Here is a 24,263-nt window from a genome sequence, read left to right on the forward strand (position 1 = left end):
ATTTGTCAAAAAACCTGTCAAAATGATTTGCTGCATCCGGATGATATTAGTTTTGAGAGGTTGTTATCTGGGAATAACGAACCTGCAAATGTCGCGACTGGCCAATCAGAATCAAGTATTCCAACGAGCCGTGTAATAAGACTTAATAACATTCAGAATGTTAAGAAATATGAATTTCATCAGAATCGGCAGATATCCCTCTGAATAATCGGCTATCAGTATTAGTGAAGACATTTAGTATGCATGGAGTATGCATTTTGGTGAAGAAATTTTGTGCCTCTCTAATAAATACTAAAGTTAAAAGGTTTGTCCATTTTTACTGCATACGTCATGTTTTGAAGGTTTAATCTAACTTGAGTGTGCAATATTGATTCTTTCTCAAATTGTTTCTTTTCACTTTGTCTTCAATTCTACATTTTTCCTTGATCGTTAATTTATTCTTGCAAATCTTGATGGCTGAATAAAACAATGAACAACAATTGAAATCGTGTTTCATTTATTTACACTTTGCCTCATGATATGACACTAATGTGCCAAGCATCAGATGTCATTTATGTCTATTGATAAAGGGTGATTTGCCAGGTTAATCCATGCTCTAGTGGGAAATGAACACAGTCCGACCAAAAATGGACAATGTTTACAGCCCAAATATTTGTCCAGTTCTTCATTCTGCTTTCCTCCGCTCTAAGGTTCCGGGCCGGCTTTAAACGGGTGTTCCGCTGGTGTCCGTTCGTGCAGGTGTCTGACTACGACGAGCTCGAGCTCAGAGCAATGCGGCTTAAAGTGGCGCGGCAGAGCAGCATGTACACGATGTCGCGCATGGAGACCACCGTCGTTGCCGTGTGTGACCCCTCAGAGCCATACACCCACTCTGCCCGGAAGAGCCTTCACAACCATCAGCACAACGGATGCTCCAACTCTGCCCCGAAGGAGGAATTTTGCTGAGATGAGATTCATACTGAAGTATCAAGCACAACAATCCTAATGAAGTGTCATGAATGAGAAGTATTTTCTCACTTGCCATTGTCATCATATCAATAATTTCGTGTGCAGATATTAAACACAATACAATCATGTATTTCAGAAATGTGTTTTCTGAAGTATTAGTTTATTGTGGGGATTAAAATAACTTGTAGAACATTCAGCCCTTATCATTTCGAAGACCAACAAGGTCCTGCATCACAGGAGCACTTTGTCCGTTCCAGAAAGCATAGATAGAGGATTCCCTTTCATGCCAATCAGGAACCGTGTTCTCTTTCATCATACGCGAGTAAGGTTAGCATGTTACGTAAACGCCAAAGGTTTCATTTCTCCCAAAGGCCGAACGTTCTGTTCTTGTTAAATTATCTCATGATGTTTTAAACCGGCTGACCTCACGCCATGAGCAGGAAAATCAGTAGGTGGTGCAGCTTGTATCTTCGGCACACCAGCTACAGTATGTGTATCATCAATCATGGGGTGAAATTTGTAATGCTTTAATTGTCTCCCATTGAATCTAAAAACACTTTTAATTGATCAGAATCAGATTTGTAAACATTTCTAAATGAGACGAACATTTCCTTCTAATGGTAGAAGAGCTGTGTTTGTAGCATACTACCATACTGTTTGTACAAACTTATGGTATATCTGCAGTACACTGTATACAGTATGTACTCTGCTTATTATCCAACGTTTATATTTTTCTAAAGATTATTTAGCGAACACATCCTAGTTTTTAAAACATTTTACACATACTTTGAAGATGTTAAAAAACAGCTTGATTTTTTAGTCATGACAATTTCCTTGGTTCCATTTGTGTTGTTCCCTTGTTTTGATTAGTCCATTAATTCTACGTTAGCAAGTTAGCAATCCTGATCTATTCTGTATAGGCACATGCATTACACACCATGGCAACAAGCTGTTTTTACCATTATTGCCAAGGTAAAAAGGAAAAGTTTATTTAATGCATATTTACCTTTTACCTCTTCAGAATTATCTGTAGTATTGTATTTACATAGCATGTTACAAATTCCCTTTCAAATATGACGATGCATGAACGCTGGAAGGTGAGAGATGAAAGCTCTGGCTAAAATCAAGGAAAGGCATTTTCAAACCTGGATAAAAGATTATTTCCTTTGACAACCTTATAATGATGCAAGTGTGCCATTTATATTTCTGTTTTATCTTGGCCTTAGAATATTTTCAAATGGTTTTATAATCACAGGGGGAAAAAAACTTGTCTTCTAAGAGACTGATCTGGCAAGGAAAACAGTGACAGGAGTTCTATATGCACATGCGTACCATTGCAAGCGCAGGACATGCGTAACCATTATCAAAATACTACATTTAAAGGGACACTGCACCCAAAAATGAAAATTCTGTCATCATTTACTCACCCTCTAGTTGTTAAAAACCTGTATAAATTGATTTGTTCTGTTGAACATAAAGATATTTGAACAAATGTTAGCAACTGACATTTCTGTGACATCATTGACTACGAGAAGGAAAAATTAAACTGGTAGTCAAAGGTGCCCCAGAACGGTTTGCTTTCCTAAATTCTTTAAAATATCTCATTTTGTGTTCAACAGAACAAAAAAAAATTATACAATACATTTTCCTATACTGTCAGTAGCTAACATTTTTCCAAATATCTTTCTTTGTGTTTCAGAACAAAGAAATTTATACAGGTTTGGAACAACTTGAGGGTGAGTAAATGATGACAGAATTTTCCTGTTTGGGAGGAGTATCCCTTTAAGGAAAATCTTGTATTTACGCTAATATACTCTATAACCCTTTAGAGATACATAGACAAATCTGCATTATTTCTTAGTACCTTAAATACTTTATGGAGCTTGTCACAAATTCAGCAAATCAAGGTCAATTTTACAGCTCCTTCAAAACTGGCAACCAACTCGCACACAGATTTCCCACAATAATATGTCTCTATAGGACTCATTTGAGTGCCTAAAATGAAAGACAGCCTCAGAAATGGGATGTTTACATTCGTACAACAACAAGCACATACTTTCATATATACACTGACACACACGTAGACAAAAATACACCATAGTTTTGTTCTTTATTACATTATATTATACATTATACATACCTTCTTTATTTATTATGTTTTCTTAAATTGTTTTTTTTTTACTTAATTTTGCCTGCTTTCACATCCAATCGTGCAGTAACCCAACATTAATAAACAGAAGACAAGCTTGATAGATTTCCCATTAGCCTCAGGCTTTGACTTGCTGGGACTGAGAAGTGCTAGACACAACCTTGAACTCAAAGTTGTGCTGTGGGAAACATGTCTGGAGGCTTTCGGTATGCTCCCCCTCACTACACTATGTATTGAAAGTTTAATGGATATTTTCCAGATGAGGAAAGGCAGCTGAGGTCCCACCAAAAAACAGCTTTGATGGAGGGGTGACACTTGTCGGTCTTTATGTGCATGCAAAGACATTCACACACACACACACAAATGCACAAATACCGCATATATTTTATACATAAAAAATGCATGAAAAAAAATGATGTTTCTTTTTTACACTTACACTTCAGTCCTAAAAACTGGGGTTGGTGATATGCCAAATTTTTAAAACATTTTTAAATAAATAATTTAAAGTATTTAGATAACAAATACCTAACTAGAGAGAGATTCATCACATTTATAATATTTTTTGGGCAAATGATCAAGTGTACGAATATAGTTTAATGATTATCATACAGAGGGAGAAACATGATCAAAAACATATCAACTTTGTCTTTTGTTCAAAGCTTGATGTCATTTTGTGGCCTGATATTTTGTCATGTATCAGCTCTGTCAAAGCCTTGCATCTCTTTTTTGCATTTTTGTAAGTTAATGTGTAACCAATATGTAGTTTAGCCCGTATTTGTTGTTTTTTAAGTAAAGGACATACAGTGAATGTGCGAGACAATTTGAAAGTATTAACCATGAATGTAGGTTTCAACATTGGCACATTTCAATAGTGTTGTAAAAATGTGTTTAATTTAATGGACAACAACAGAAAACAATACAATTAGATGCTGTATGATACATTAACTTACAGTGTATGAATAATCTCACAATACAGCCATTATCAAATGTCATCTATCTTATTAAACAAAGTAGAGTAGAGTCTTTCTTGAATTATTATGTAGCTCAGGGGTTCCCAAATTTTTCAGCCCGCGACCCCCAAAATAACAGTGCCAGTGACTCGAGACCCCCACTATCCTCGGAGGTGGTTAAAGTATACAAATGTTGCGCGCAAATGCGCCCATGCACCTATTCTACCCAAACGTGCATAATGACAACACAAAAGAGCACAGTCTAACATAATATTATTTTATAGTTATTTACTCTTTAACTTTAACTTTTACTTGTTGTTATACATAAACTATGAACTATTACTACAGATGGTTTAATTTCATCAAACTGATTTGAGTGCTGATGGATGTGCCTCTTTTCGTACCTGAGGACAATGGCCCCTCTGACTGCGGCGCTGCTCCGCCCTCCTCCGCTGACCTCCCTGCGTTTTCTTTGGTCGATATTAATCAATCAGCAAAATTAATTTCATTTCGACAAATAAAAATATCCTAATCTGCGTGCACATGGGACTGTTTAACGTGGTGCTGTAAATGGACTTGCTGCACCTAACCTAAAGCAGTTGCTGATGTCGTTAATGTGACGTAATCACCTCAGGGGTCATGATCGAGGCTGATGGCTTTTTATTTGCCTGGTTTATTTTTGACTTAACTAATATTTTTATATTTTGCTACACTTATTGATTACATACGCTATTTCTAATAAAAAAATGATTTCTAGAAGTCATGTTGCGACCCCGCCCTCGCGGCTTTGCGACCCCCACTTTGGGAACCCCTGATGTAACTCATGTAGATTTTTTCTGTAAGTTTAAATACCATCTTGTGCCCTTATAATGTAATGCAAACAGCAATTCTAGATTCTGAATCTCATTTGTTGTGCTGAGTATAATTAGGCTCTCTTACCCTATTTAATAGGCCATGCAGGTCTTTTGTTAAAACCTGTGTGTACAAAAAGGTGTATTTTGTGTAAACTCGCATAATCTTGATGTACCTCAGTGATCTGCTCAAGGTCTTATAAGACAGAGCTGTTCACTGCTTTATACTTGTGGAAATGTTTGTGCAGGTAGAGACGTATTGCACGTATTATCCATGTACAGTTTATTGTTATATTCATAAAGATGAGCTTTGTTTGGAGAATTAAGATTTCATTTGAAAATGATTGTATCAGTTGGGTAAATATATGCTCATATTTTGGTAGGCTGTGCTGCATTATCGATAGCTTGTGACAGATGAGCTTAACTGAATGTTAAATATGCCTGAAGTCTTCGCTACTTGTTTACAATGAACCCCAACATACTATTTTACATTTGTTCTTTCAAATGACTGAAACGGTTTACAAACATTGATATAAAAGCAAAGAAAAAAAACTGTGGGTTAAAGCTCACTTGTTACAAAATGCTTGCTGTTATAATAATGGTGTTGTCTTGCATGTGAATTAGATTGTTTATTAATTTGTGAATTTGTGTTGTTTACATACAAAAAAGGCTCTGTACTGCCAATGACTTTTGATATTTTTAATTTCAAGTACATGTATTGTAATTGCCAAACTGTGTTCAAGAAAATAAAAGTGTTCAACGACTTTGAAAATGAAAAACGTACGAGCATTTGTTCATTTGAAATCCTAATCAAAAACACGTTTTGTTAACACTGCTGTTACTCAGATTAAAATAAGGTCTAAACTCCCTCCAGATTCGATGTGTTTGTGATTCGTACAGCAGCAGATGGAGAGGAGCGGCTTCTGTTCTCATAAGGCCAGACAGAGAACTTTAAAGAGCAGTTCAGAATCGCTGATGTGTGTGTGGGATTTCTGTTCAACCCAGTGTAACTCAAATGAAACTAATCCCCATCATCCCATGATAAAACAGACCTGTGTGTCTCTGAGCTGTTCCCTGCTGACCTGCTTTATTTTGTCGAGAAACATTCCCACACTATAAGTTTAGATGAGTTGACCACTGATATCTAACAGAAAGCTTTAGGCATTTAACACACCAAAAAGCTACAAAATAGCTTCAATCGCTTTAACAATATTTGTTATTTGTACATATTCATTAATGCAACCCTGCCATGATGCTTCATTTTTTACAGGTAAAAATGAAGGTTGTGTGTGATGGCACTATTTACATTTACATGCTGATAAGATGACCTAGCAGAATTTTATCAGTCCCCTTGGTTGATCTCTAACAAATTTATATTCACATGCAGTTAATTCAGTGATAAAAATGCAAGTAGTGCTGTTATAAATTGTAATGCCGAAATGTATGAGAACCAGAAGCTAATAACTCCCAAGAGATGTTTTGACCAGGAATTCTCTTATAAATTATACAAAAGGAAAAGCTATGCTATGCCCGTTTGCTGGTTTATTAAAGACATTTCACAGCACATTTCAAAAATATATTTTAAAGGTCCAGTGTATGAAATTTAGCATCATCTAGCGGTGAGGTTGCGAATTGAAACCAACAGCTCACTCCACCCCTCTCTTTTGGAGCATTGATACAGGACTAAGACGGTGACACGTTTTCGCTTCTTTGCCGAAGGAGGTAGCATATTTACGAAAGCGCTCTGTAGAACAGTTTATCCATCTAGGGCTTCTGTAGAAACAACATGGCGAATTCCATGCAAGGGGACCCGCAGTGTATGTAGATAGAAATAGCTCATTCTAATGTAATAAAAACATAACGCTTCATATGTAAGGTCTTTATACACCTCTGAATACATAGTTATGTTGCATTTCTGTCGATAGATCCTCCAAAAAAAATGACACATTGGACCTTTAAGTGGTCAACACATGATGCACCACGAGAAGGGTATAGATGGAGGAATGTTCTGAAGAAAAGCGAGCATGCAAGTGTACTATAAACAAAAAAAACCCACAACGCATCATTCTCTGTTACTGCCCACTTACCTGACGAAGTCTTTGGAAGTCACATCTATTGTATTTATTGGCAAGCATTATGTCTATACCTCATTCTCTCACCAAAGTTTCTTCAAATGTTTTCTTAAATTATTAGTGTTTCCTTCCCAGACAGACAGAGTTCATATCCTCATGAGGTATGGAGGAAGTGTTACAACATCTTTGTGTGGTGACTCTTCAAGTGAAATGTGTCACTAAGCGACTTACGGCAGTGCTGAACAAAAACCCATACGCGAGATTTTCTGTCTTGTTTATCCGACTGAAAACCAACTTCAGATTCTCTACAGACATCCATGCGAAGGCTTGTCTTCATTGGTTTGAACTTATCGCCATGAGGGTTCAAACAGGCAATAGTGAGCATGTTAAACCCTTCTTAAAAGAACGCGTAAAGCTTTTACCAGCCATCTCTGCCCACAGCGATAATGTGATCTGACACTAAAATGTGAGCCTGGAAGTTTCACGACAGGGATAATGACTCTGCGGATCCAAACCCAACCGCCACTGGCCACTGACTCGACAGCCTTGTGCCATGTAAGTGGGATAAGCTCTGCAACACAGATAAGCTCCTTTTGCCATACAGACAGGGAGGAGAAATGGTTATGAAATCCACATACAACAGGACATTTTAAAACATACGAGGATTTCAAGAGAAACTCCAACCCTGAGTGACATAAAACGGCTGCAGCAATTGTCCCCAGAAAACTGTAAAAAAGTTAGGCCTAAGTAGATTAAACTAAACTAAACTAATGTAATCTCCTTCGGCAAAGAAGAGAAAACGTGATGACATCTACACCACAAATGGCTTGTTCTTAATGGGTTTGTCGTGTCGTGCCACACCCAGTGTGGACAAAATTTAACAAAATTATGATGGGTTCTAATGGGTTCTGTTGTCTTTTGTTGTGTCGCTGCCGCGTACGGTGTAGACACGCTGTAAGACCCTTATCAGCCACCGTAGTGCTTCGAAAGGGAGTGGTAAGCGATGGAGTGAGCCGTTGGTTGGAATTCTCAACCTCCTCACTAGATGCCGCTAAATTTCATATACTGGACCGTTGTTCACTGTTACATCCCTGACGTACACTCACCTAAAGGATTATTAGGAACACCATACTAATACGGTGTTTGACCCCCTTTCGCCTTCAGAACTGCCTTAATTCTACGTGGCATTGATTCAACAAGGTGCTGAAAGCATTCTTTAGAAATGTTGGCCCATATTGATAGGATAGCATCTTGCAGTTGATGGAGATTTGTGGGATGCACATCCAGGGCACGAAGCTCCCGTTCCACCACATCCCAAAGATGTTCTATCGGGTTGAGATCTGGTGACTGTGGGGGCCATTCTAGTACAGTGAACTCATTGTCATGTTCAAGAAACCAATTTGAAATGATTCGAGCTTTGTGACATGGTGCATTATCCTGCTGGAAGTAGCCATTAGAGGATGGGTACATGGTGGTCATAAAGGGATGGACATGGTCAGAAACAATGCTCAGGTAGGCCGTGGCATTTAAACGATGCCCAATTGGCACTAAGGGGCCTAAAGTGTGCCAAGAAAACATCCCCCACACCATTACACCACCACCACCAGCCTGCACAGTGGTAACAAGGCATGATGGATCCATGTTCTCATTCTGTTTACGCCAAATTCTGACTCTACCATTTGAATGTCTCAACAGAAATCGAGACTCATCAGACCAGGCAACATTTTTCCAGTCTTCAACTGTCCAATTTTGGTGAGCTCGTGCAAATTGTAGCCTCTTTTTCCTATTTGTAGTGGAGATGAGTGGTACCCGGTGGGGTCTTCTGCTGTTGTAGCCCATCTGCCTCAAGGTTGTGCGTGTTGTGGCTTCACAAATGCTTTGCTGCATACCTCGGTTGTAACGAGTGGTTATTTCAGTCAAAGTTGCTCTTCTATCAGCTTGAATCAGTCGGCCCATTCTCCTCTGACCTCTAGCATCAACAAGGCATTTTCGCCCACAGGACTGCCGCATACTGGATGTTTTTCCCTTTTCACACCATTCTTTGTAAACCCTAGAAATGGTTGTGCGTGAAAATCCCAGTAACTGAGCAGATTGTGAAATACTCAGACCGGCCCGTCTGGCACCAACAACCATGCCACGCTCAAAATTGCTTAAATCACCTTTCTTTCCCATTCTGACATTCAGTTTGGAGTTCAGGAGATTGTCTTGACCAGGACCACACCCCTAAATGCATTGAAGCAACTGCCATGTGATTGGTTGATTAGATAATTGCATTAATGAGAAATTGAACAGGTGTTCCTAATAATCCTTTAGGTGAGTGTATATATACATACATATTTTACTGGTGTATAAAGTGTCCAGTATCTTATTAATATTGTGGCGTTTGTTGCTGCGTGTCTCTCTCTCCCTTTTTTAAAAATCTTTTCTCCTGGTTTGTGGCAAACAGGGAGGAAGGGCAGCGACCGGTCTTTATTTTGCCTAAGACGTCTTTTTCTTTGAGAGGTAAAGCAGTGTAAATTAAAAGGAAGTGAATCTTTTTGTTTGTTGTTTGGGCCCCGTTCCTGAGGTAACTGTCCATTTTGTAATAATTCGTTTTTTTTCTTTCCCACGAAGAGTACGAACAGACTCCCTAGAAATAAACCGGCGTCATCAAAACGCCTTAAAAACGAGAAAACCGTTGTCTTGTTGTGATTTTTGAGACGAGATTGTTCTTTTAATTTATCAATCTTATTGTACGTTCTCTCATACCCCTTTTATTTAAACTGGGAACGTAACATCACTGTTAAATTAGATGCATTGTGTTTTACAATTATTAATATCATATTTTATTCAATATGAAAATATTCATTTATTGTACACATTTTTGTTGCATACACTATGGGAAAGCAACCGTTTCACGAATAAACAGATTTCACCATCATATTTTTACATTCGTTTTCTGTAAAATAACTTCTGTAGCATTGGCTACAGTATATAGCACAAAACCCAAAATCTGAAAACAGTAGCCATCATTAGCCATCCAACTTCTAACATCCGCTCGCCCTGTGTTTATACCACAGGATGCCAAACCACAATCTGTCTGTTGTGAGCTATATTGAACATGGCAGGGGATGTGTAATGATATGGCTGCTCTTGATCTCGTGGGAGGCATTTGTTCTGATGATAGCTGCATAATGACCAAAACACGTGATGTCACATCACTGGACCAGGTGCACCATATGTACCCATTCATCCCGCAAAATCCCATTTTGGAATGATGACTATGCATTCCAGAAAGTCTAAAGCATTTAGACTAAAACAGAAGCAGAATGACCATACTGTACACTTATGTACCATTTAAATATGTTTGAACTTTGTGACGTCTCTTCAAGGTTCCAGTTGTCCATACGATTTTAATTTCTATGTCATGAGCACTTGTTTCAAAGCAGTGTGAAGTCAAATAATGCATTTGCACTCAGCTTACAGTATGTGGCACCTGTTTTAGCATTCATTTAGGGGTAAGGTTAAATACAGCTCTACTTTGTTACCAGATGTTCCGTTGGGGATGTCGGGGACGAGTCTTTAATGGTTGCTGTAGATTATATGAGAGCGGAGGTGAGCTGGCATGTGGGCAAACTCTCTTAATGTCTTCTTTATAGAGCTGCTGTTTCATTTCTACGAAGATCTTATAATCCTCACATCTTTCAATTTTCTCAGAAATAACAGAACAACAATTTGCCGTGTCAATTATGTCACTGTCAAATGCTGTAATCTTTAGAAAATCTATTCTCATTTTGTAATTTAGTATCATCAGCGAGCTTGTGGCTGCTCAAATGAGCACTTGTTATCGATTTGCATTTTCCTTCTTCACATTCACCAAGATTTCTTGTATGTTTATTAATAGTCTTCAAAATATAATGAGTTTTGAGTAATGCTTTTGTATTATTGTGGCACAACAATATCGCAAAGGAGCCTTGGGTAATTTTCAGAGACCATTTGGGGAATAAAAAGTCAAAACAAAATAAAACCAGTGTTGGCTTTGCCTTCCCATTGTGCTAGCTATTACTACCCTCCTGCCACTTGATTTGGTTTGATTACCTGGAAATGGATCAAGAAAAATGGCTGTTAAATAAACCTTGTTTAAAGCACAGATTTACAAGGTCTTCAGTATCTGGCATTATTTCCCTTAAATCTCAGATCAGCAGAGCAACAAACACATGGGACGTTCACATGTTTATAACAATACCAATCAGATCAATGGGCTTGTCTCTTCCGCAATCATGTCAATGATGCTTTCAAGTTACCTCTTGTCCTTTTCCCATCAGCACCCTGGTGCTGAAACTCTGATTACGAGATCCCTTTGAAGGAAGTGCTGTACTTTGGTTTTTGAAATGAAGACTTCAATGCAATATGGATTACTGTAGTGGAAAAGCAAATGTGGAACCTGCATGAGACAATAAATTCATTTTCTCCAATCAACTCATTTGGTTGTACTTTGAGAATATGCCTATTTTCTTCACAGAAAACGCTTGAAGTGAGCAAAGACAGCATTACAGCTTGTAGAAATATGAATGGGAGAAATGACAAATGTTCATGTGTGGGCTGTATAAAAGAGTCACTTAATGGAGCACTTCGCCCAAAAGTTCTCTTAAAATTCATTCTTGGAACTCATCTTCATGTCATCCCAGAAATATATGACTTTGTTTGTTCAGTTGAACAGAATCCAATAATTTTATAGATGCAAAAGCCACTAAAGCCACCTCAGTCAAAAATAAGATAATGATTTTGGCATCTATTATATGTTCATCAGCTTTGTATCAAATCCGCTTAATCCCGGCATCACCCCATTCAGAAAAACCGCAGAATCCGCTTAACACCACATCGATTTGTTGGCAGAATCCTCTAAACTCTGTGCAAAACAGCCGTGGACTTGGCAGTCACATGGATCACAACGCCCCCTTCAGTTTCATCATTTTTACATTCTGACTTCACTATTTGTAATGTCTTTAGTTGCATCTTTAGTGATTTTGCAACTTTTATTTTGTTTCATTTAGAAAAAGCTTGCATGTACTTAAATGGGTTTGCAGCTAAAGACGGTCAAATTTGTTAAATACCAATGAAATGACTAAAGTGACATTGGTGAAAATAAGGCATTTTAAGTACTGACTAATAACCTTTTCGTCACAACAAGCACTCTTCCAAATTTCTTTCTCTGTGTTCATCTGAACAGAGAAATTTATATAGATTCGGAACAACTCGAAGGTGAATAAATGATGACAGAATTTTTATTTTTGTGTGAATGGTCCCTTTAAACAGATTTTGAAATTTTCATAAAAAATAGAAAATNAAATGACACATTGGACCTTTAAGTGGTCAACACATGATGCACCACGAGAAGGGTATAGATGGAGGAATGTTCTGAAGAAAAGCGAGCATGCAAGTGTACTATAAACAAAAAAAACCCACAACGCATCATTCTCTGTTACTGCCCACTTACCTGACGAAGTCTTTGGAAGTCACATCTATTGTATTTATTGGCAAGCATTATGTCTATACCTCATTCTCTCACCAAAGTTTCTTCAAATGTTTTCTTAAATTATTAGTGTTTCCTTCCCAGACAGACAGAGTTCATATCCTCATGAGGTATGGAGGAAGTGTTACAACATCTTTGTGTGGTGACTCTTCAAGTGAAATGTGTCACTAAGCGACTTACGGCAGTGCTGAACAAAAACCCATACGCGAGATTTTCTGTCTTGTTTATCCGACTGAAAACCAACTTCAGATTCTCTACAGACATCCATGCGAAGGCTTGTCTTCATTGGTTTGAACTTATCGCCATGAGGGTTCAAACAGGCAATAGTGAGCATGTTAAACCCTTCTTAAAAGAACGCGTAAAGCTTTTACCAGCCATCTCTGCCCACAGCGATAATGTGATCTGACACTAAAATGTGAGCCTGGAAGTTTCACGACAGGGATAATGACTCTGCGGATCCAAACCCAACCGCCACTGGCCACTGACTCGACAGCCTTGTGCCATGTAAGTGGGATAAGCTCTGCAACACAGATAAGCTCCTTTTGCCATACAGACAGGGAGGAGAAATGGTTATGAAATCCACATACAACAGGACATTTTAAAACATACGAGGATTTCAAGAGAAACTCCAACCCTGAGTGACATAAAACGGCTGCAGCAATTGTCCCCAGAAAACTGTAAAAAAGTTAGGCCTAAGTAGATTAAACTAAACTAAACTAATGTAATCTCCTTCGGCAAAGAAGAGAAAACGTGATGACATCTACACCACAAATGGCTTGTTCTTAATGGGTTTGTCGTGTCGTGCCACACCCAGTGTGGACAAAATTTAACAAAATTATGATGGGTTCTAATGGGTTCTGTTGTCTTTTGTTGTGTCGTGCCGCGTACGGTGTAGACACGCTGTAAGACCCTTATCAGCCACCGTAGTGCTTCGAAAGGGAGTGGTAAGCGATGGAGTGAGCCGATGGTTGGAATTCTCAACCTCCTCACTAGATGCCGCTAAATTTCATATACTGGACCGTTGTTCACTGTTACATCCCTGACGTATATATACATACATATTTTACTGGTGTATAAAGTGTCCAGTATCTTATTAATATTGTGGCGTTTGTTGCTGCGTGTCTCTCTCTCCCTTTTTTAAAAATCTTTTCTCCTGGTTTGTGGCAAACAGGGAGGAAGGGCAGCGACCGGTCTTTATTTTGCCTAAGACGTCTTTTTCTTTGAGAGGTAAAGCAGTGTAAATTAAAAGGAAGTGAATCTTTTTGTTTGTTGTTTGGGCCCCGTTCCTGAGGTAACTGTCCATTTTGTAATAATTCGTTTTTTTTCTTTCCCACGAAGAGTACGAACAGACTCCCTAGAAATAAACCGGCGTCATCAAAACGCCTTAAAAACGAGAAAACCGTTGTCTTGTTGTGATTTTTGAGACGAGATTGTTCTTTTAATTTATCAATCTTATTGTACGTTCTCTCATACCCCTTTTATTTAAACTGGGAACGTAACATCACTGTTAAATTAGATGCATTGTGTTTTACAATTATTAATATCATATTTTATTCAATATGAAAATATTCATTTATTGTACACATTTTTGTTGCATACACTATGGGAAAGCAACCGTTTCACGAATAAACAGATTTCACCATCATATTTTTACATTCGTTTTCTGTAAAATAACTTCTGTAGCATTGGCTACAGTATATAGCACAAAACCCAAAATCTGAAAACAGTAGCCATCATTAGCCATCCAACTTCTAACATCCGCTCGCCCTGTGTTTATACCACAGGATGCCAAACCACAATCTGTCTGTTGTGAGCTATATTGAACATGGCAGGGGATGTGTAATGATATGGCAGCTCTTGATCTCGTGGGAGGCATTTGTTCTGATGATAGCTGCAAAATGACCAAAACACGTGATGTCACATCACTGGACCAGGTGCACCATATGTACCCATTCATCCCGCAAAATCCCATTTTGGAATGATGACTATGCATTCCAGAAAGTCTAAAGCATTTAGACTAAAACAGAAGCAGAATGACCATACTGTACACTTATGTACCATTTAAATATGTTTGAACTTTGTGACGTCTCTTCAAGGTTCCAGTTGTCCATACGATTTTAATTTCTATGTCATGAGCACTTGTTTCAAAGCAGTGTGAAGTCAAATAATGCATTTGCACTCAGCTTACAGTATGTGGCACCTGTTATAGCATTCATTTAGGGGTAAGGTTAAATACAGCTCTACTTTGTTACCAGATGTTCCGTTGGGGATGTCGGGGACGAGTCTTTAATGGTTGCTGTAGATTATATGAGAGCGGAGGTGAGCTGGCATGTGGGCAAACTCTCTTAATGTCTTCTTTATAGAGCTGCTGTTTCATTTCTACGAAGATCTTATAATCCTCACATCTTTCAATTTTCTCAGAAATAACAGAACAACAATTTGCCGTGTCAATTATGTCACTGTCAAATGCTGTAATCTTTAGAAAATCTATTCTCATATTGTAATTTAGTATCATCAGCGAGCTTGTGGCTGCTCAAATGAGCACTTGTTATCGATTTGCATTTTCCTTCTTCACATTCACCAAGATTTCTTGTATGTTTATTAATAGTCTTCAAAATATAATGAGTTTTGAGTAATGCTTTTGTATTATTGTGGCACAACAATATCGCAAAGGAGCCTTGGGTAATTTTCAGAGACCATTTGGGGAATAAAAAGTCAAAACAAAATAAAACCAGTGTTGGCTTTGCCTTCCCATTGTGCTAGCTATTACTACCCTCCTGCCACTTGATTTGGTTTGATTACCTGGAAATGGATCAAGAAAAATGGCTGTTAAATAAACCTTGTTTAAAGCACAGATTTACAAGGTCTTCAGTATCTGGCATTATTTCCCTTAAATCTCAGATCAGCAGAGCAACAAACACATGGGACGTTCACATGTTTATAACAATACCAATCAGATCAATGGGCTTGTCTCTTCCGCAATCATGTCAATGATGCTTTCAAGTTACCTCTTGTCCTTTTCCCATCAGCACCCTGGTGCTGAAACTCTGATTACGAGATCCCTTTGAAGGAAGTGCTGTACTTTGGTTTTTGAAATGAAGACTTCAATGCAATATGGATTACTGTAGTGGAAAAGCAAATGTGGAACCTGCATGAGACAATAAATTCATTTTCTCCAATCAACTCATTTGGTTGTACTTTGAGAATATGCCTATTTTCTTCACAGAAAACGCTTGAAGTGAGCAAAGACAGCATTACAGCTTGTAGAAATATGAATGGGAGAAATGACAAATGTTCATGTGTGGGCTGTATAAAAGAGTCACTTAAAGGAGCACTTCGCCCAAAAGTTCTCTTAAAATTCATTCTTGGAACTCATCTTCATGTCATCCCAGAAATATATGACTTTGTTTGTTCAGTTGAACAGAATCCAATAATTGTATAGATGCAAAAGCCACTAAAGCCACCTCAGTCAAAAATAAGATAATGATTTTGGCATCTATTATATGTTCATCAGCTTTGTATCAAATCCGCTTAATCCCGGCATCACCCCATTCAGAAAAACCGCAGAATCCGCTAAACACCACATCGATTTGTTGGCAGAATCCTCTAAACACTGTGCAAAACAGCCGTGGACTTGGCAGTCACATGGATCACAACGCCCCCTTCAGTTTCATCATTTTTACATTCTGACTTCACTATTTGAAATGTCTTTAGTTGCATCTTTAGTGATTTTGCAACTTTTATTTTGTTTCATTTAGAAAAAGCTTGCATGTACTTAAATGGGTTTGCAGCTAAAGACGGTCAAATTTGTTAAATACCAATGAAATGACTAAAGTGACATTGGTGAAAATAAGGCATTTTAAGTACTGACTAATAACCTTTTCGTCACAACAAGCACTCTTCCAAATTTCTTTCTCTGTGTTCATCTGAACAGAGAAATTTATATAGATTCGGAACAACTCGAAGGTGAATAAATGATGACAGAATTTTTATTTTTGTGTGAATGGTCCCTTTAAACAGATTTTGAAATTTTCATAAAAAATAGAAAATAGTTCAGATGCACAGGCTCTACCAAGAAGGATGCCGAATGACATGATTTGCCTTAAAAATATGCCGCAAAGACATCATAGAAAAGGCTGTTATGTTATGATGTATATTGCTGTGTTACTTCTGAGGTTTCATCTCAGAACAACCCATACTCGGGAAAACCATTTTTGTCATAGCTTTCAAAGTGCCTTTGGAAAACCTTCATAAATAATCCTGCACTATGGTAAATTTTAGGATAAACAGTAGCCAGTTGCAGATGATATCAGGGTCCTTCTGTTCTGACACCTCATGATGCCTCTGCGTGGCACCGTAAGACCCTCGTTCTGTGAGCAGTCCTCCAGAAAGAAACAACAAAGAGAATTAAAACAGAATGACAGATTGAAATGACAGAATGAAAGATGGCTGGTACAGGAGATCGGGCTGTTTGCTATTGGTTTTCAACACTGTTCTTGGAATGGACGAAATAGCAATTCTCTCTGAAATAATTATTCTGTGTGCAGAAATTATACCAAAACTACAAAAAGAATCTTTAAAACTCTAAATCCTCTAAAACTTATTGTACAGTATGTTTATGCACATCTTCAAGTTTTTAATAACAGACCAAACATTTTGTGCACTCAATGCATGTTTAATATCAGCTGTGTAAACTAATGAGATCAGTGTGGGCGGGGCTAGTGTATTTTATCTGTCAATCAACTTCCATCATTTGTTTAAGACACAACAGATGTTAAATCAACATATTGGTAAACGAAGATTAATTAGGCATGTTTAAGAGTTTAAGATAACAAGAATGATGGTGCCTTGTATTTCCCTCGTTTTTTTTTAATCATTGCACATAGTAAATTGTTAGGCCTATCTCTAGTCTGACTCCTCAGGGTGCAAAAATTAATATACTCTGGTGAAATATACAGTATCTGCATTGGCCATGCTTTATGTTAAAAAAAATTTTTTTTCAGGAGTTAACCCCAGACTTCATATTCAAAATGTACATATTTCCTGGATATGATTTAAATGTATGGTTGTTAGAAATACGGAATGGAATTTCATGCTTGCTTATTTTCTTCTGGTCACTGGAGAAAGAATCAAACTGCATGTAATGAAAATCTCTTTTAAGCATGGACGGTTTTCCCACAGGGCACACATCTTCTGGATTCATCTCGTCACATTCGCTGGATTCTGCTCTTGGTATCAACAGCTTGGCACCGTACCTGATAGTTCAAACACTGTGAGAATCTTAAAAATAAATTTTGTAATAATCCATTCTTAACTGAGTTGTTTTTAGATAGTGTTACTACTTCCCATTTCTGCCAATAGTCTGTAGGTGCAAGCTGTTCTTTTTGTGTTGTAATCTGTAGCAATTACTACAGGATACAAAGCACAGATACATAAACTTACCAGCGCTGCCTCACAAAACTCTCAAAATATTCAGTAGCCTACCAATACCTCCAAGAGCAAATATGCATTTCATTTAATCTCTAACACAAATACGTTACAAAAAGAACCCTGGACACTAGTCTGTCCATCCTTGTATTTTTGTGTATCTTTGTATTTTTATTTAGCTGGAAGTTTTTATTTTAAGTTTATTTGTATGGTTCTTTTTGAATACTTGTTTTTTAAAGCAGTTTTACAGAATGTTTCCCCAGTGCAAGCCAAAGCGAAAGAGGCAAAGACTTCATAAATTGCATTCTCAGGCAAGGACACAATATGATTAGAATGGGTTAGTATTTGTATGAGTAGTCATGTATTCATTAAATCAATTATTTAATATGTTTATAAAACGACGTCTGAATTATATAATGAATCATTTAGTATTCTTTGAAATGAATTTATAGTCTTTTACCATTTAACTAACCCATTTAACTTCTGCATCCTGAAAGGCAGAAGCGACAGACACAGTGATCAGTGAAGTGTGCTTTAGGCTGGCATAATGTAACCTCAGAGCCATTGATATTGATTTACTTGTCTTGCATAACTTTTTGTTATCATAACTCTCAAATATGATTGAATACCCTTATAAACTTAAACACTGTTTGAACAAAATGTTTTATATTCACATGTAAAACTGTACACATATGTAGATAGTCTAAAGACAGTCTGTATATTCATCAAGTGTTTATGTGCAACACAACAAGCTTGCTGCTATTGGTGGAAAAGTAATAGAAATGTGTCATTAGTGTCATTTTTGTTATGCATTACTTTTATGTCCACAGCATTTTATCATTTGTGAACTGCATAAGATATGAATTGAAATGTGAACACAAATTATTTGAGCATTAAGCATATTAGTGTTAATAAATTAATGTGATATTAACTAATTAATAAATTGAATATAATTGGAGGACTTTGGCTTAATCTATTGCCATTATTTGCAGCAAGCCAAGTTCTAAAATAAAATAAAAATATACAAATATTGTAGTGCTCTGTTATTTTTCTATTACTAAATTTTTAAGAATTAAAATTCTCACTGTGTGTCTTTTGTAAGATCTCTTTACGGAACAAAAGAGACTTCCTGAATGACATCATGCTCCAGAAAGTGACATCATTTTTGTGGAAAAACAATGCCGAAAAAGCAACTTCAGTCCTTTATTTTTACACTCTTGGGAGTATGGAAAAACGAATTTCTAATGAATAAAGTTTAAATGTTTGTCTCTCTTAGACAAATAGTTCCTTGATTTATAGAACAATTACACCTTTTCACTTCAGAATTGATGCAGATAATGTTAATACTGTATTAGCCTATTCATATAACTTCAGAGAATACAAAAAGGCAATGATTACATTATTATTATGATCCTTTTTTCCTTGAGCCCCCGATGAGTCATAACCCTCACTCCGCTGTGATAAAAATGTGTGTGGTTTTGGTCCTCATATCTTTGAAAGCATCAGATATTGGACATTAGCGGTGTGACCTGCCAGGCGGATCTGTGTAACAGCGGTTGGTTCTCGCTCTGGTTCCTTTGCTAAAACGCCAGCTGTGATTTGAACGCCCACAACACCCTTTTAAATGCCACCTTCAGAAGTGAAGTGTAAATGATTGCATGCTCAACGTGGAATATATTGTTTCAATAGCAATGATTAGATCTGTGGAATCAAAGAGGGGGATGTGGGGGCTTCTAAACATTTACATTGTTTTTACTGCAGACAAAATACAGCTGTATTAGCATATATATTCGGCCAATTCATATTCTGGAAATCTGGAAGGATAAACAAATACGCTTAATATAAAGAACCAAGACGTGTAGAAATCTCTTTTAACACGTGTTAAGTCAAACTGTTGTTTTCAGGGTTAAATGGCAATTACAGTTAACACAAATGGGAATATATCATATATTTTTTATTTAGAACACATGTCCGTACCAACATGATGGTTATCGTGGAGTAATATTAATAGTAATATTTCTTTATTACTGGAGAACAGTGTAGACTATTCACTCCATATAGAATTTGTTTAATAGATATGTCTAATATGAAGTACTATGCTATAAAACACTTCCATATTATTCTCTATTTGTCTTATAAGAGATATTTAAAAGGAGAGATTTTACCTTCCTATGTACTACTATATTATTCCCTAAAGTTGGTTGTAATTAATGGTGCTTTTATCTGCACGGAAGGGACTAGAACTTAGAAGAACACTTTATCAGAAGTGTCCTAAAAGCACATCTCGTTTTGAGCTTCTAATTATTGCACCTGCAGTCCACAAGTATAGCTCTTATTGAAGAAGTCTTGTGAAATCCCCCTGATCTACAGGGACAGAAATCCGAACTCTTCGGCTGTGATATATGCTCTCGCCTTCTGCCTTGGTTTATGATCTGAATGCTGAATTTAATTGAAACTGAATGCGTAATGAAGGCACTTTAATTAGTAGGGCAGTTCATTCTTCCAGTGTCTGTCTTTTGAATCCTGTTGAAGCAGGGTGGGACGCCTTTGCCCGTGAAGCTATTGTGGTGGCGTCAGTCTTTATTAAATGTAAGATAGCTTTAGGAAGAATTGAGTTTACAGATGTTGGGAAACGGTGCTCCATCAAATTAGTGCAGACTGAGCTGAAAGATTGTGAGGCACATTGTTCTCTGATTGCATCAAGGGGATCTACATACAATAAACAGACCAGCTATAAATTATACTCCTTAATATGCCAAAGATATAAACTGTATATATATGAATGGCTTATGCAATGTAAACACAGTGGATAGTAAAATGCTCCTGTAGAAATTACTATAATGGATGAATTCTTAAAAATTCATTAAGGGCGTTGCACAAGAAATCCATTTGCACCTCCTTAGTATTTCCAAAGACAATAGATATTAACAAGATGCAACATTACCATTACATAGAATGGGGAGAGATTGCAACGCTGGCCTCTCTAGTGAAGGAAGTCCAGCCTTCCAGTACAAAGAGCCTTGCTTTTTTCTAGTAATCGTACATTTTGGGCGATTCACAACGTACACATTCACATGAATAAGCCAAAATTAGCCACAGCGTAAAATAGTTACGTTTTTGCCTGAGATTGTGTTGATATTTCTGAACAACAATTAAAACTGATATCAACTTTACCATGACTTTTTTTCCTAAGCTTATATATCGAAAAACCCATCGGCTACTGCACATGCAAACAGCCCCACCTAATTCTAAGAATCTATCTACAAGGATAGTGTCAACAGTGTTTTTTCTCTATCCTCTCGATTCTTTCCATGTCACTCATTATGGTCCAATAGAACAATCTGTCCTACACACCACTGTGCAATTGAGCAATGGCTTTTAACCCAGATTGCTCCAGGGAAACTCTTGCTGCAATTAGTGTATTGCAAGCAACACTAAATGTAGAGCATCAGGTAAGGAATTAAAAACGAAATGCTAGCTGATTCATTCTAGCGGTGTGCTATGAATGCAAATAATGACAGTCTAGAGAAAAGTGGGCAGGGGAAATAACTTTATAGGGCTACATCTGACATGTGGCTAAATATGATTTTAAAAAGTCTATCAAGCATGCATTCAATTGCCAGTGGGGTTTAATGATTTTATGGATAGAAAAAGCAGTATGCTCTCTTCTCGCTTGGGTTAAAATAACCCAGCATTTTTTGACCTCTGAATGAATGAAGGACCATCAGGTTAGTTTTAGTGAGTAACATTTCCATCTATCACCCATGCAGTACAGCTTTTGGTTGACAAAAATGGTTATAAAACTTAATAAAAAAAATGTTTCTCCAGTAATTCCATAATTTGCAAAAATCTCCAAATAAAGAGTTTCTAGATTTCTCCAGAGGGTTCTGCCAGTATTACATCTACAGAACCCCAAATGGTGCCTCAAGAATATTTCAATATTTACAAGATAATAATAAAATAATGAATCTTTTTTCATAATGATGAAAAACATGAATTGTTTATAAACCTTCATCATCATTACATAACAGATGTGTGGATAACGATTAGCCCTTCTTATTTCTGGAAAAGTCTTATAAAGAATGATGAAAGAGCATTTAAACTAATGGTTTATCTAGAGAAATGTTGTACATGCCAAAGTTTTAAATGACTGTTCGCTGAGACATGCAGTAGCTAGAACACCGAGCCTCTTTCCTTAATATTGTTCTGCTCAGATTCATTACTAAAGAAATGACTTGAAAAGCAGTGAATTCTATTGAAAATAGATTAGAAAAGACACCAACTTTACTCACTTATCACTTGCAATTAATCAATCCAGTCGCGGCCATTTGTGTGAAAGCGTGAGATAAATGTTCATTTGCAAGTTATGTAGCTGCTGGAGATATCAGACAGTTACATTATTCTCTGCAGCTCACACTAATTGTGCTCTTGATTGATGATACGTCGGATCACAGAAATACAGAAACAACAAGAAATAAATCTAACGAACACCCTTTCCAGTTAAGTGTCAAGATCCTAATTGGGAATATTTCAGTGTTTGTGCACGTTTTAAACGTGTGACCTTATAAACCCTTACGAAAATTTACCCTGGTTTTACTACTGTTAAAACAAAACAAAAAAAACATGGTTACTGTAGTAAAACCATGGTTTTGCCCTAAGTAATCAATGCACCAAAAAACCATGGTTACTACACTTGTACCACAAAAAAAAAAAACATGGTTAATTTTCGTAAGGGAAATCGTACTGGTCTACACATTTAGAATCGATTGATGGAAACTAGAGGTGAAATCTGTGAACTAGTAAGCTGTTGTAGCATAGTAATGCTCACAGCCTGCTAAATCATTCTAACAACATGCTAATTTATGGTAGTGAAAGTGACCTATTTGTCAGATATGGTGACCCATACCCGAAATGTAACCTCTGCATTTAACCCAGTGAGTAGTGAACACACGCATAGCAAGTCGTGAACACACGTACGGAGCAGTGGGCAGCTATCACTGCAGCGTCCGGGGAGCAAGTAGGGGTAAGGTGCCTTGCACAAGGGCACCTCAGTCGTTACCCACAGGCCATGAGAATCAAACCGGCAACCGGCAACGAGTCTGACTCTCTAACCATTAGGCCACCACTGCCCGACATGCTAATTCATGCTAGCGACATACTAAATCATCCAGCTAGCATCATGCTAAAACTTAAATCCTTCAGACCTGAATCTACTTCCAACTGTCTGGTCAGGCAATATCAGGCTGACATAAATTGTGTCTACAAACTTTCCTATATAGTTATGATTTGCTCTAACATTTTCTCAAACAGATATTGTGTTGTTACAGTCGAATAGTTTTATCAATTTTATCCAACAGCTAAAACCGCTTATAGAAATAAAAACTAATACTCACAGTGGAAATTTTATTTATCTCTTCAGGGCAATGTTTGGACTCCCTTAGTACAGTGTGACAAAACCTTAGTGACAAATCATGTGGTAATGTGACTTTCTTGTGGTACACGGCATGGCAAACCTTTCAAAGAGCAGTTATATCAGCACACATAGCAGAATATTATGATTGTGCACTGTCAGAGTATTGTAATCATGGTTTGAAATGAACACCCACCAACCGTGGCGGGTAACAAATCACTAGCCCATTTGGCAGGTTACTTATGTTACATAAATTATGTTGTTTACTCATTTTTTCTGGGGATATTTGTGCATTTTTTTTGCTTTGTATATTTGGGGTGTTTTTTGTTTTCCCGTTGGTGTATACTGTTTTTTGGTTTCTGATATTTAATGTAATTAATTTGAGGTAACACCGTGTCTACACCAGACGGGGCACGACACGATTGAAGACAACAGAATGCATTAGAACCCATTATAATTTTACATTTTATCCACGCTGGATGCGGCGCCATGAGACATGACAAACCAAACAAGAACAAGCCGTTGTCGTGTCGTGTCCGGTGTAGACACGGTGTAAGTTAACTTAGTTTTATTTTTTATTTTGTAATAATAATTATCAGTAGTATTATAATTTCTATAATAGTAGTATTATAGTTTGTTGGTTTAGGTGGAGGCTTTTATGTGGAGCCCTTTGGGGTGTTCTGCCTCCCCCTGCAGTATATGGATTTTTTTCTTGTATTTAAACCTAAATATATTATATATATATATTTTATATTTTATAAAAGAAAAAAACAATATGCATAGATTTAGCACAAAATTGCCTTTCATTGCTTTGTTTGTGTGTCATTGTCTCAGACTCAGTATTCACAACAGCATGCTCACATGATAATGCTTAAATATTAAGAATTGATATAGCTCTCATTTCTCCTATATCTTTCCTCAAACATTTTCTGCGAGTCTTCTTT

General features: G+C 37.2%; 1 protein-coding gene across 1 annotated transcript in view; it reads left to right on the forward strand.

The window, feature by feature from the left end:
- tacr3a (tachykinin receptor 3a) overlaps window positions 1-5,656 on the forward strand; it is a 54,106-nt gene extending 48,450 nt beyond the window's left edge. Inside the window, exon 5 of the mRNA XM_057331141.1 lies at window positions 690-5,656. Coding sequence (XP_057187124.1) covers window positions 690-945 — 256 coding nt within the window. The 3' untranslated portion in view covers window positions 946-5,656. The remainder of the gene's footprint in view (window positions 1-689) is intronic.
- Window positions 5,657-24,263: the final 18,607 nt, after the last annotated feature.

This window comes from Triplophysa rosa, linkage group LG4, assembly GCF_024868665.1.
Source record: "Triplophysa rosa linkage group LG4, Trosa_1v2, whole genome shotgun sequence".
NCBI lineage: Eukaryota > Metazoa > Chordata > Actinopteri > Cypriniformes > Nemacheilidae > Triplophysa > Triplophysa rosa.